Source organism: Diabrotica virgifera, chromosome 6 (genome assembly GCF_917563875.1).
Source record: "Diabrotica virgifera virgifera chromosome 6, PGI_DIABVI_V3a".
In the NCBI taxonomy this organism is placed as follows: domain Eukaryota; kingdom Metazoa; phylum Arthropoda; class Insecta; order Coleoptera; family Chrysomelidae; genus Diabrotica; species Diabrotica virgifera.
The window spans coordinates 1,641,056-1,654,229 of NC_065448.1; the positions used below are offsets into that span (position 1 = coordinate 1,641,056).

The window sequence follows — 13,174 nt, forward strand, 5'->3', positions numbered from 1 at the left end:
AATTGAATCAAAAAATTGCACCAAAATAGCAATTCCACCAGTGGCGTAGAATTTGGGAAGGGTCATCCATTCACGTTCCCCCGTCGTACGCCTCTGGTAGTAGTCAGAAACGTTTGTTTAACATAATTTAGTAGATTGTACAATACCGGCAACACTTACCAAATTTCGTGTTGTTGTCCCATGCCTGTCAGGAAATATTCAAAAATAAATAAAAGTTTAACTTAATAAAAGTTAAAACGTAGCACCTAGCGAACCTAACTCTTAGCTCCAACTTCAAATCTCTTGTGCAGAGTACTTTTCTCATTTTGTTAAACTTTGCTCTAACCTTTTCTATTCTGACTTTAATAACCTGGAAGTAATCATTTGTGGAGTTGTTTAATGTTTCAAGATATGCTTATTGGTCTACTCGTTCGACATTGGTTCAGTTTATGAAAAGATTTTCCATTATTTCTTTGAGCTTTCGATATTTTCATAAATTTTATCTTCTTGACGTTCATTGTTAGATCGTATTCTTGTCCATATTCCGCTATTCTGGTCACTAGCTTCTGAAGATCCTCAATATTTTCGGCTAAGATGACAGTATCATCCGCATATTTAATTTTGTTAATGGGAACTCCATTTACCTTTAGCTGTTTCACCCTCAAGAGTCTCTTTTATGATTTCTTCCGAGTAGGCATTAAAGAGAACTGGCGACAACACGCATCCCTGTCTTACCTCATACCTGATTTCAATTTCCTCTGCAGTTGTTCGTTAACACATACTTTTGCTCGTTGTTTATAGTATATATTCGATATAATCCTGAGGTTCTTGTAGGCTATCTTCTTTAATTTCTGGACATGCATAAATTGCTCATATCACACTGTGTCGAATGCTTTATTATAGTCAATAAAACACGCATATATATCTTGATTGACCTTGAAAGACCTTACCAGACAATGATAATGAGAAATTAGTCTTTAAGCATCATTTTACGAGTGTTTTTTTATTATTTGCTAAAGAAATATGATCTCTTATCAATTCTACTCCGTTTTTGCATCGACTCCTATGGACAGCCTAAGTCTGACGTCACAAATGTCACAAAATTGGGAGGAGCTTATATTGACTCCAAACAATTTTGCTTGTAACGTTAAATTGTCAAAAGGAATTTTTCATTTATGTGCTTTGTGTGGCACAATAAGACTTCATTTAGGTATTTCGTTAAAGAAACGTGTTAATTAAGAGATTTTTACTCGTTTTTGCTCAGGTGGTTTTTATTCCTTAGTGGTTGAAAATAAACATAACCTCAAAACTGTTTACGTTCTTATCATTGCATTAAATAAACTCACCTGGGCAAAAACGAATAAAAATCTCTTAACTGACACGTTTCTTTAACTAAATACCTAAATGAAAAGTCTTATTTTGTCACACAAACCACGTAAACAATAAATGAAAAATTCCTTATGAGTGTTTAACCTTATAAACAAAATTGTTTGGAGTCAAATATAAGCTCCTCTAAATTTTTTAAGTCAAGACGTAGTGCATTGAAGTAGTCAAGATGTCCATTATAAATGACGTAGCATAGCACTGTTGCCGATATAAAATATCTTTATGCATCCCATTTGAAAGATGAGTGTTCAATTCTGTGTCTAATAGTTGTATATGTTTACTTCTTGGATCTATTTGCTACAAATCAGGACATGAGACAAGATAAGAAAATAAATGAACAGCACTCTGAAAATTCAAAACTGAACAAATCATCCATACTTGTAAAATACCATATAATCGAATAGTAGACCAAATTAATTTTTCTTTTTAATCAAACATAAGTAAAATGAACTATAAAGTATAATATACATATATTTATTATAGAACTAAAATTATACAGTATGAGAAAATATAATAAATTCGGCCGCAATTAGGTGTTGTTCTAAACTAATAATCTCAATTTTGCAATATCTCTTTCTCGCAGTTCTTTTTCCACAACTGATAATGTTTTAACCAGTGTTGCTTATTTTTGAATCGGTGAGAATAATTCGTAATCCAGTGCTTCAAATCGTTGTATTTGTAGTAACCTTCTCCGGTTTTCGTTCCTAGTTTTCCTTGTTGGACTAATAACTTTTGAGATGGACTTGGTGTAAGGAAGTCATTGTTAGGTTCTCTAGACTTCCAAGCAGCTAACAAATTTAAAATTGTATCGTGTCCCAAATGATCGGCCAGTTGAATCGGACCCATTGGACTTCCTAAAAGGTATAGATTTTTAAAAGGCAAGTGACACAAGCACCAATTGTGAAATGTATTCGATGCTTATGTTATCAATGGGAAAGGTGGATATAGAGTGTGTTGCAAAGTTATTTTCTATACTGTGACTAACGATTTAGATACTGATAAGTGCTGCTTCAAATGATATTGCTATTTGGTTGGGTTAGGTTATGTTCGCTTGCAAAAATTCATCAAACTTGATGTATAAAGAGTCTGAACTTTCGTTATCAATAATAAAAAAATAGACAGTACAGTTTTTATATGGGCATACATAAATTGAAGATCATCATGATGAAGGACGACCACAAAAATCAACTACTGATGAAAATATCGAATACATAACAGTTGAGTTGATGCCTCTACTGTTCTTTATTAATCCAAAAGCATTATTTTACTTAACGACGTATCAAAGAGTCAAACAATTAATGTATAATACTTCGAATATGTTTTTGACCAACAAGTTGATACTATTAGTCAGAAAATGTTTGAATTAAAAAGTAAATAATTGATTTTCACCGAGGAATGAAAAATTTGGTCTCAAAAATGAGAAAATTGATGGTTTCTAGTATGAATCGTTGTAATATCCTCTCTGTTAGCCAGATTTGGCTACCTCTGATTTTTATATGTATCCTAACCTTAAAATAAGTTGTGGCTGAAGAAAGATAAATCTTTTATCACTAAAAGTGAATTTTTAAGTACTAAATCGAGAAGTTTTTAACTTGCTCTCCAATTTTAAACTAAAGTTTGAAAGTAACACTAAAAGTATTATCTTTTAAGGATTTTTTGTCAAAATTGTTCAACTCTACTCTGATAAGTTTATTTAAGTGGTGTATTTGTTCATAACAGAAATTATACCACCGAAATAATAAGTATAGAATATTTAGATGTTTAGTTGATTGACAACGATTGTATATGACGTCATAATTTGTTGACAAATGTTCCCTGTTTCCATATTATTAACTATATGAACATATTTTATCAAATTGACCCTGTTGCAGTGACAGAAAAGGAAAATCTCTCATTTGTTTGATCATTTGATCAAACAATAAATATCAGTTAAATGGAATTCAAAGTAAAAAATGTTACCTGTTGCTAATTTCATGGCTATATCTATGTCTTCTGCTGTCGCATCAGCTCTCTCTGTCATTCTTATTGCTTCTGTTATATATGAAAGTAAAAGTCTGTTGACAATGAAACCAGCCGAGTCATTGCAGATAACTGGAGTCTTACCTACACAAATTGCATACAGACACGTTTATATTTCAATGAGTTGAGTATTAAAGAAGATCTGAGAAAGCTGCGAGTCAGAAGATGATGAGCAGTAAAGCTTAAAATGAGCTATAGCATGTGTGAAGTACATAAGTACGAAATTTGTAGAAAAAAGGTGTTAAATATGCATTCAGTACCTTCCGAAGGTGAAAGAAAACTGGAAATATTAAGTAAGCTGCCTCTTGCACGCTAACTAGAAAATTATAAGGCAAACACAAACATTTTAACAGTTGCAATACACCACAGCTTTTTGAAAAATAGAAAAAATCATTACATTTACTTACAACTTACCAACATCTTTACACCAAGCTGTCACTGAATCTAACGTTTCTTTACTTGTGACTGAAACCTTCACGATTTCTACCAACTTGGTCTCTGGAACTGGATAGAAAAAATGCAGACCAACGAATCGCTGTATTCTAGTGGAATTTTCAGCAAACGATCCAATGGAAAATGAATTTGTGGTGCTTGCGAAGATAGTCTTCGGCGAAGCTGCCTGGTCTATGCGCTTGAAGAGTTCTTGTTTTTTATCCAATCTCTCTGGAATTGCCTCTATCACTAGATCGGCGTCAATAACTGCCTTTGTAGGATCCGTTGTACCTGAAATCATATCAGAAATAATAATGGATTATGTTGAAGTTATTAACACAGGTGTTATATAAAAGGTCTTCCAACAGGGACTTTTTGGCCAAAATGGGTGTTCTGGACTGTGAAACTCCTATCCTGTTTTCTATATAAATGGAGTGCTGTTCCCACATTAAATGTTTATCCTCTCTGACCTTCTGTTTTACTCTTCTTTGTATTCATTCCATGTTGCTTCTGTTTTTAGGTTTAACCATCTTTTGTATTCTTCGTTCTTTTCTGTAATAATTTGTTCGGTTTCCTCAGTCATCCATAATGGATTGCTTTTGTAACCTTTTTCTCCATGCCGATTGCTTCCTTAGCAGCTCGATGTTTCTGTTATTCTTTTGTGCTCTTCTTCGATATTCGTTCTGAGCTAATTGTTCTTCTTCTTCTTAAAGTGTCTATCCGTTCCGGATGTTGGCGATCATCATGGCTAGCTTGACTTTGTTTACCGCAGCGCGGAACAGTTCAGTGGTAGTCGTGTTATACCACTTTCGTAAATTTTGAAGCCAAGAAATGCGTCTTCTTCCCGGTCCCCTTTTACCATTTACCTTCCCTTGGAGAATCAGTTGGAGAAGGCCGTAACGTTCTTGATTTCTCATTGCATGTCCTAGATATTCTAGTTTTTGTTTTGTTTTGATGGTTATGAGAATTTCACACTCTTCCCATTCTACGCAGGACTTCCACATTAGTAATTCGGTAAACTCAGCATATACGTAAGATGCGCCTATAAAACCACATTGCGAAAGCTTCGAGCCGATTTATAGATGCAACAGTTAGTGTCCACGGTTCCATTCCGTAGAACAAAACTGTGAAAATGTAGCATTTCAATAGACGGTATTTTGTTTTTAATGATATGTCCCGACTGTTGAAAATAGGTCTCATTCTAACGTATGCTGCTTTCGCTTTTATTATTCGTTGTTTAATTATTTCTGTTGAATGGCCCCATTGGCTATTTAAATTCGTGCCCAGATATGTATATTGCTCAACTCTTTCGATATTTTGTTGGTTGATTGTAAGTTGAGCGTTTAGTATTGGTTTTTTATTAATTGTTATAAATTTGGTCTTCTTTATGTTAAGAGCTAGTCCGTATCGGTTGATGACTTCTGTTATACGATTTGTTAATATCTGTAAATCATTCAGATTATCGGCAAAAACTATAGTGTCATCTGCATATCTAATGTTATTCAACCATTCACCGTTTATTAATAAATACTCCTTTCGCATAACCGTCTAAAGCTTCCTTAAATACCCATTCAGAGTAAATATTGAATAGTAGTGGAACAGCCCTGTCGTACTCCTCGTTCTATTGCAATGTTATCAGTTAACTTTTCTATTTTGATTTTGGATTTTGATTCTTCTATTTTTAATTGTTCTTACGTTGCTGATTTAAGCGATTGCCATAAATAAATCGTACAGCAAGAGATATCAATAGATAGAGATACATAATATTATAAAAACAAACATTACCTGTAACAAATCCCATAATCTGTTCAATATACTTCTTAACTTCGTATTCCTCTTTGTATAATTCACGAGCAGATTTCGCTAAATTTGTTATTAATTGTTCTGCTGATTTCTTAAGCTGTTCTTGGTTTGTTTCGACCAATACCACTTTTTTGGCATTTTGTGCTGCTATCTGTACTAAACCTGAACCGATTTTACCTCCTCCGAAAATAGTGATAGTTTTTATTGCATTTTTCATTTGGGCGTTAAAATATTTTGAAGTAATTTTGATTGACAACGTCTTGTGACGTTGACATAATTCGTTGCGGTGAAGAAATTTTTAGCATGAAGATAGCATCAAGACTTTCAGTTCCTCGTCCAAGAGTCGTCTTGAAATACGATGTAGATCTTGCACATACCGTTTATAGATTTCTATGAGGCATACATTTTTGGGTTTAGATATCAGGTCATAAGCGTATTATAAAATAGTATCGATTTTTATTGATTGCATTGGAAATATTGTTCTTCAAATATTTTGAAAGGTCAATTTGATGAACATTTAGTACCAGATGATACTGACTTCTAACCGGTTCTTTTACAATGTTAAATTTAAATTAATATAACTACTGTAGCACTTACACCTGAGATATAATTTTAACACGTCCAACTCTGTTTTACACACAGTGATGAGTGTGCTAAGAACGGGTAAAATAACGCAAAATATGGAAAAAATAATACGTTGTGTAATAATAAAAAGAGATTAACTAGTAAGGTTGGAAATTATCGATAGAATCCTATAAATTTTATACTATACTAAAATCACAATCGAGATGCAGTAGAAATAAACAAACCACGACAGGTTAAATGCTACTAGGAGCACTTCCGAATTATAATTTACATTGTATAAACTTTGGAAATCATGATTTGGGGTTTACAATGTATATACATTGTGAATTATGATTCAGGAGTGCTCCTAGTAGCATTTAACGTGTCTTGGTTTGTCTATTAATACTGCATCTTTATTGTAAATTTAGTATATGTACCTATATTAAATTACCACTATCGATAGTTACCGACCTTTGGACGTTAGCTTAAACTAGTTGACTTCAGTCATAATTATACGTATGACGTTAACATGACATTAACATTTTTTAGATTTCGCGAAAAGTAAAAACTGATTGAAGACAATAAAGCAAATTTAAATAAAACAGTTTACTTAGCACACTCTTGTCACTAAAGAATTATCGACATTAATTAGTTAATTTATTAGGTTTTTATTACTAAGTTCCCATCTTTACTAGTATGATCCCTTTTTATTCCACAACGTATTATGTTTTCCATCTTTTGCGTTATTTTGCCAGTTCTTAGTGCACTCATCACTGTATATTTACCACAATTTATGATTTCAGATCGATAGAATCAGTATACTAGATTCCCATGAAAACTATATACTACTGCAGACCTTACCTATTATAGCAGACCAGAAGTTATTTACGAATCACATGACTACCTTTACTCAGACGTTTGACATGTACGACACACAAAACCTTTAAAATCCATCACTTAACATTAATATCGTTATTTGCTTATTTTTAGGAATCTTATGTCTTATTATTTTGAGTTATATTGTGTAATCGTATTAAATAAACTTTAATAAACACAGTATTTGTTGTTTATCTGTACAAATTGTCTGAAATACTGATGCCATCGATATCATAGCTATCCATAATCTGTCTGATCGATGTATTCTGGTCATTAAGAGCATCTGTACAGAGTATGGGGCTAAATATAAATGCTCAAAACACTAAATATATGTGTTATACTCGGTCAAGCAACCAGACACTTAGAAGAATAACTGATGATTTAGAACAGCCGGTTCGAAGCCCGGATAAAATGTGAAAGGGATCGGTAAGGTTAGCAACCTACCATTCATAAAAAAAACTAAATTTATGAGGATATCAAAAACCCAAAATAATGATGAAAGCCTGACAATTAAAGGTAAAACTTTGGAACAAGTTGAAAACTACAACTATCTTGGCACAATAATTAATCACACAAACGATTACTCCAAAGAAATCAAAGCTCGAATAGAGAAAACCAGAACAAACTTCAATAAAATGAGAAAGTTACTTTGTGCAAGAGAACTGAAATTAGACTTGAGAGGTAGGCTGGCAAGGTGTTATATTTTCTAGACTCTGCTTTACGGGATAGAAGCATGGACACTTAACGCGTCGACTACTAAAAAGTTGGAAGCATTTGAACTGTGGGTGTATACAAGAATCTTAAAGATATCATGGACCGAGCATGTAACAAATAACGAAGTCCTGGGAAGAGTCGGCAAAGGAATGGAAATATTGCAAACCATCAAGACACGAAAGCTGCAATACCTGAGGCATGTTATGCGTGATGAGAGATACAACATACTTCAATTGATTATATAAAGCAAAATCCAGGGCAAGAGAAGTGTAGGAAGGAGAAGAATCTCGTGGTTGCGTAACTTGAGGGAATGGTACGGATGCACATCAACCGAACTATTCAGAGCAGCAGCATCTAAGATCAGAATAGCCATGATGATTGCCAACCTCCGTCGCCGAGATGGCACGTAAAGAAGAAGATTCGTAAAACGAATACTTGTCAAAGAAACAATGTGATGCGTCGGAATCGGATTCATAATGTGAAGGCACTACGGCAAGAAATAAGAACAAGAGAAAATATCCAAAACCCAAATAAGAATTAGTACAAGGCACATCAGATTGCTCAACAAAAGAGACCAAGAGATAAACTAAATGCCGAAAAAGAAAGGAATAGACATAGAAGCTCTACACGAAACCAAAAAGAAAGGAAAAGCACAATCAAAATTAGGTGAATATTATAATATACTAATCTACAGTAGATTAGCAAAAGAAAACAGGACCAAAACGGTGTCTTACTAATACACCAAAGAGGGTCAATATGTATCAGAACGGATTGTAACAAGAAAGATAATAATGGATAAGAAAGACTTTTACATCATCGGAGTATGTATTTTTTCGAGAGTACTTTCAAATTAAAAATATAGAGCAGTTATTACTAGGTACCAAACTTAATTGTTGGAGAAGAAAGCAAAAAATTAATTCAAATATCTTTATTGATTAAAAACATAAGATGTAGATCTTTGAAACACACTCAGTGAACCAAAGATCCAAGGTTATTGGTTTAACGACCACTCGTACGAAATCAAATAGATGAAATAGAGAATGTGGAAAAAAATCCCCTTACGAACAATTCACACATCCACCATTTCGGGCTGGGAAAAATTTTTCGAATAGAATCAAAGATCCAAACACCAGTTCTTAGAAATGTGTTTCGCCCTCTTCAACCTCTCTGGGCTCGTCGGTAAAGACAAGAGGTTGAATATCTTTAGACACATTCTAATCAAAAAACAACATTCGAGACCTAGACATAGAAGGTGCGTAAGTCTACGGCAAATCCGACAATGACAGTCTCAAGTTTTAATTCCCTAATTACTTAAAGTAAGTAAAATATATGTTTAAAAACATAAGATGTAGATCTTTGAAACACACTCAGTGAACCAAAGATCCAAGGTTATTGGTTTAACGACCACTCGTACGAAATCAAATAGATGAAATAGAGAATGTGGAAAAATCCCCTTACGAACAATTCACACATCCACCATTTCGGGCTGGGAAAAATTTTTCGAATAGAATCAAAGATCCAAACACCAGTTCTTAGAAATGTGTTTCGCCCTCTTCAACCTCTCTGGGCTCGTCGGTAAAGACAAGAGGTTGAATATCTTTAGACACATTCTAATCAAAAAACAACATTCGAGACCTAGACATAGAAGGTGCGTAAGTCTACGGCAAATCCGACAATGACAGTCTCAAGTTTTAATTCCCTAATTACTTAAAGTAAGTAAAAATGGTGGATGTGTGAATTGTTCGTAAGGGGATTTTTCCACATTCTCTATTTCATCTATTTGATCTTTATTGATATTACACAGTTGGTGGTATTCATAAACTATATTGATACATATTTTTTTCTTCGTAATGAGAGTGGTGTTTTATCATATTAACAGCTTTCACAACCTTGTCCTTTACTTCGTCTTGACTCAGCAGACAATTGCACCGACTCTGTTTTAATTTCGTATAATGTTAGGTATTTTTCTTTCGTCTTTCATTAATACTGTCTAAAACAAAAATAAAATCTATAATTTCACAATTACCTACGTATTTACGTAACAGAGAAACAAAACTTAACAAACAAGTAAATAAATAAAAAGTGCCAGAAAAGGAAGAACAACTGAATGATCGACGAAATACTGTTTTTGGAGAACAAAATGATATACCGGATAAATATTGAAAGTGTTGTTCAATCGTTCGGGATTATCAAGGGTCATAGTGCCATTGGATTATGTTGATGAATTGTTAGTTAGACTAATTGACAGATTCCCCTGCATTGTCCTATTAAAAAATGATTCTAATGATAATTAAGAATCCTTCGAATCTGTATCTTACAATCTTGGTACTAGAAGACGTAATATACATATTCTCCCATATAAGATTTCTAAAATATAGTATTTCTGAGAAAATAATCTTAAAGTCTTTACCTTTGTACACTTTTCTTTCTTCCTCAAAATAACTTGGTACTATAACAGAATGACATCATTGGTTGTAGTATGTTCTCCTAATCCTGCCTTAGCTCTTCTAGTTATCATCTTTTACATATTTGGGTGCGTATTTCACCAGAGGTCTGCAAAAAATTTATGATTATTAAGATCGAGTAGATATACAGTGAAGTAGAAGAAAAGAACTTAGGCAAAGATAGCATGTATAGTAAAGAAAAATACCATTTATTAAAGTACACAGAGTACAATGAAAAAATGCATCAATAATCATGAAGGAAACAGACATAAAAAAGAGAAAAACCAAAGAAGCAGGTCATCCTACTTAATGAAAAAACAAATTGTAGCAAGTCCACCAGCAGAACGTAGCAGGCTTTGGTTGCCAATACTAAAAGAAGAAGTTAACAACAAGAACACCCAACAATAGAGTAGATAAGAACACGAATACGAATACAAACAGAATCGAATAAAGCATAATAGAAACAATGCAGAAACACTCAAAATAATCAGAATTTGATGTACCATAGAGAATAAAACATCCACCCACAGATCTTTCAGCCAAAGTGGCTGTTGCCTACAACATCATGGCCAAGAATGTCGACCTCAACGCCTTGGCGGTTTTACACTCTTTCAACACAAGTTTCTATTTTCTTTTGAAAAGGATGTCGGGACTGGCAATCGACAAGTAAATTTTTTAGGTAAAAATGTAATTGTCATTACAACATGACTGTGTCTAAAGCCATACAAACACAATATTTAACTTAGACATGCCACAAGAACCTTATGTTAGTTCTACTTACCTCTCTTGATAAATCTTCATGTTTCAATATTTTTTCAAGTAGGTACCTAAAAAAAATTTAAAGTTATGACCAGTCTTTGCAAGAAAATTAATACTTTGTTTAGTTGTTGCGACGCCATTTTTAGATTTTGCAGTCAAAGTATTAATTTTTTGAAAACGACAAAATTTATTGTGTATAAATAATTTTTTTAATCATGTGCCCGAATGGAGCTATATTACTTTTGAGTAACCCATTTAAAAGTACTACTTGATCAAAAGACAAAAAGAATTAGATTAGGAGATATCAAAAATGTTGTTAGAGTAGGTTGAAAGCTGTTAGAACCATTCTAAAAATTAAGATTGGAATGAGACAGATAGAAATGCCTTTTGTAGCCATTTTCAATCTTGCGCTGATAAAACTAAGTTCGAGGTACCAGGTTGTACATTCTTTAAGAGGTTAGTTCAATACTTTATTTATGTTAATGACATAGGCACTGTAAAAATAAGTACAGTGGAACCCCGTTAACTCGGATTAATTGGGACCGCGGCCGATCCGGGTTATCGAAAATCCGGGTTAGCCGGAGAAAATGGTAAAAATTAATAAAATATGGTATGCTTACAGATAAACTCCGTTATAATTGTCACACAGACACTGGTAAACCACGTTCGCATTCCACACAAAACCACACATACAAAGCGTCGTCAAAAGTCTCATTCTTAGCTTTATTAGCTTTGCTCCGATTGTCCAAACTGTCTTTTGTTATCATTTTGAAAAAAAAATTCTTCGATTTTAGTTCTATTTTTCTTCCAATCCGATACTGTAGATGTACCGACACCATAATATAATGCTGCAAGATTCACCTTTATCAATTCTACTTAATTCTTCTAGTTTCTTTTCCATTGTCACTACAACATTTTTACGTTTTGTTGCCCTTATAGACAAAAGACACGCAAACACAAAATCTGAATAAATTTACGAACGATTACAAAACACGACTTTACTACACACAATACCGTCTCTGATGTTATGTTATTTAATAACAGTGATGACTAAGACCATTGTTAAAAAAAGAATTTTAATAGTCTTTTCTAAACAATGCAAGCGATTTCAAATAAATAAAGGATAATATAGGTGCCTGTTGTTTTCGACAATGAATGTGGTGTGCCATGAGTCATTTTTACTATGGTATATGTAGTTCAAATTACACAAATACCCATTATCTCTCAAATATTATATTACATAGAGTTGGTACAAAACCTCGTGAACCTTGAAAATGCGTATGTATAACCGAAATAAAATGAAGCCAAAAACATACGACTATTTTATTTGCTGCGAATTGCGCGACAGGGTCCCATCTGCACCCTGATATTTTCAGTAATGTCGGATTCATCAATCGTTTCGTTCGTATATTGACGTCACCAAATGAATGAATTAGGTTCACGAGATTTTGTAACAGCAATACATTTTTATTGTTGAAATGTTTGTCTGATAAAAATCGGTCCGGGTTAGCCGGAGTTCCGGGTTATCGGGGGCCGACTTATCGGGGTTCCACTGTATAACCACCTTGGAGGAAGGTTATACCGTCATTAAAAGATCTTTTGAGAATGTGGACTAAAAATCCTCCTCCTCATTATTTGATCAATTTGAAATGATAACGGTGATCAAACCAGCCAGCCCAAGGAAGTATACGGATGGTCCCAGCAGGCAGAAGACATCGAATAAGATCTGGTCTTCATTGGATAGACGATATCAAAGAGGATGTAAGATAGGGTGGTTCGAAAAAAAAATTTTTTTTTTTATTTCAGATCGCTATAGTGCACAAAAGTTGCCATTGGTATAGACGTGAAAAAAGCACTAATTATTATTTTTTTATAATTTGTCTTCCGGTCTCGCAATGCCACGAAGTTAGCAAAACATTGTGAAAAACCGTAATTTTTCATATTTTTCTTAAGCAGGCCAGATGGTTTTAATTGCGTTCCTATACCATGAATTAACTACTAAAAGTATGTAAAATCAATATACATGCACTTATTATACATTTGCTTCATATCTTCCGGTCGCGCAACATAATACAAAATGAGTAAAATGAGTAGCTTTTGCAAAATTTCAAAGTTTGATTGTTTAGTACAATTTAATCATACGACTTTTGGAGATGCTATAGTTTAATTCTATTACAATAATATATTTAAAATCCAAG

The 13,174-nt window shown here is 33.5% G+C and overlaps 2 protein-coding genes and 1 long non-coding RNA gene across 4 annotated transcripts in view; 1 reads left to right on the top strand and 2 right to left on the bottom strand.

Moving 5' to 3' along the window:
* Positions 1-7,240, top strand: part of LOC114330718 (RNA-binding protein 45) — a 39,343-nt gene extending 32,103 nt beyond the window's left edge. For both annotated transcript variants that reach the window (XM_050654196.1, XM_050654197.1), the window contains exon 11: positions 6,987-7,240. In XM_050654196.1, coding sequence (XP_050510153.1) covers positions 6,987-7,008 — 22 coding nt within the window. In that variant the 3' untranslated portion in view covers positions 7,009-7,240. The remainder of the gene's footprint in view (positions 1-6,986) is intronic.
* Positions 1,819-6,395, bottom strand: LOC114330728 (hydroxyacyl-coenzyme A dehydrogenase, mitochondrial-like). Its single transcript, XM_028280146.2, has 4 exons — positions 5,602-6,395; positions 3,799-4,107; positions 3,325-3,468; positions 1,819-2,219 (listed from the first exon to the last, which is right to left on the bottom strand). The coding sequence occupies exons 1-4, from the start codon at positions 5,834-5,836 to the stop codon at positions 1,921-1,923; spliced, it is 987 nt and encodes a 328-aa protein (XP_028135947.2). The 5' UTR covers positions 5,837-6,395; the 3' UTR covers positions 1,819-1,920.
* Positions 7,241-9,530: 2,290 nt separating the features above from the next.
* LOC114330755 (uncharacterized) lies at positions 9,531-11,205 on the bottom strand. Its single transcript, XR_007698851.1, has 3 exons — positions 10,999-11,205; positions 10,184-10,326; positions 9,531-9,763 (listed from the first exon to the last, which is right to left on the bottom strand). It is a non-coding gene; the product is annotated as an uncharacterized LOC114330755 (long non-coding RNA).
* Between the last annotated feature and the right edge of the window lie 1,969 nt (positions 11,206-13,174).

Coding starts and splice junctions, on each gene's coding strand:
- LOC114330728 (XM_028280146.2), bottom strand. CDS start 5,836: ATGAAAAATGCAATAAAAACTATCACTATTTTCGGAGGAGGTAAAATC. Junction 4,108..5,601: donor GATTATGGGATTTGTTACAG/GTAATGTTTGTT, acceptor ATATGATTTCAG/GTACAACGGATCCTACAAAG. Junction 2,220..3,324: donor AGCCATGAAATTAGCAACAG/GTAACATTTTTT, acceptor TATACCTTTTAG/GAAGTCCAATGGGTCCGATT.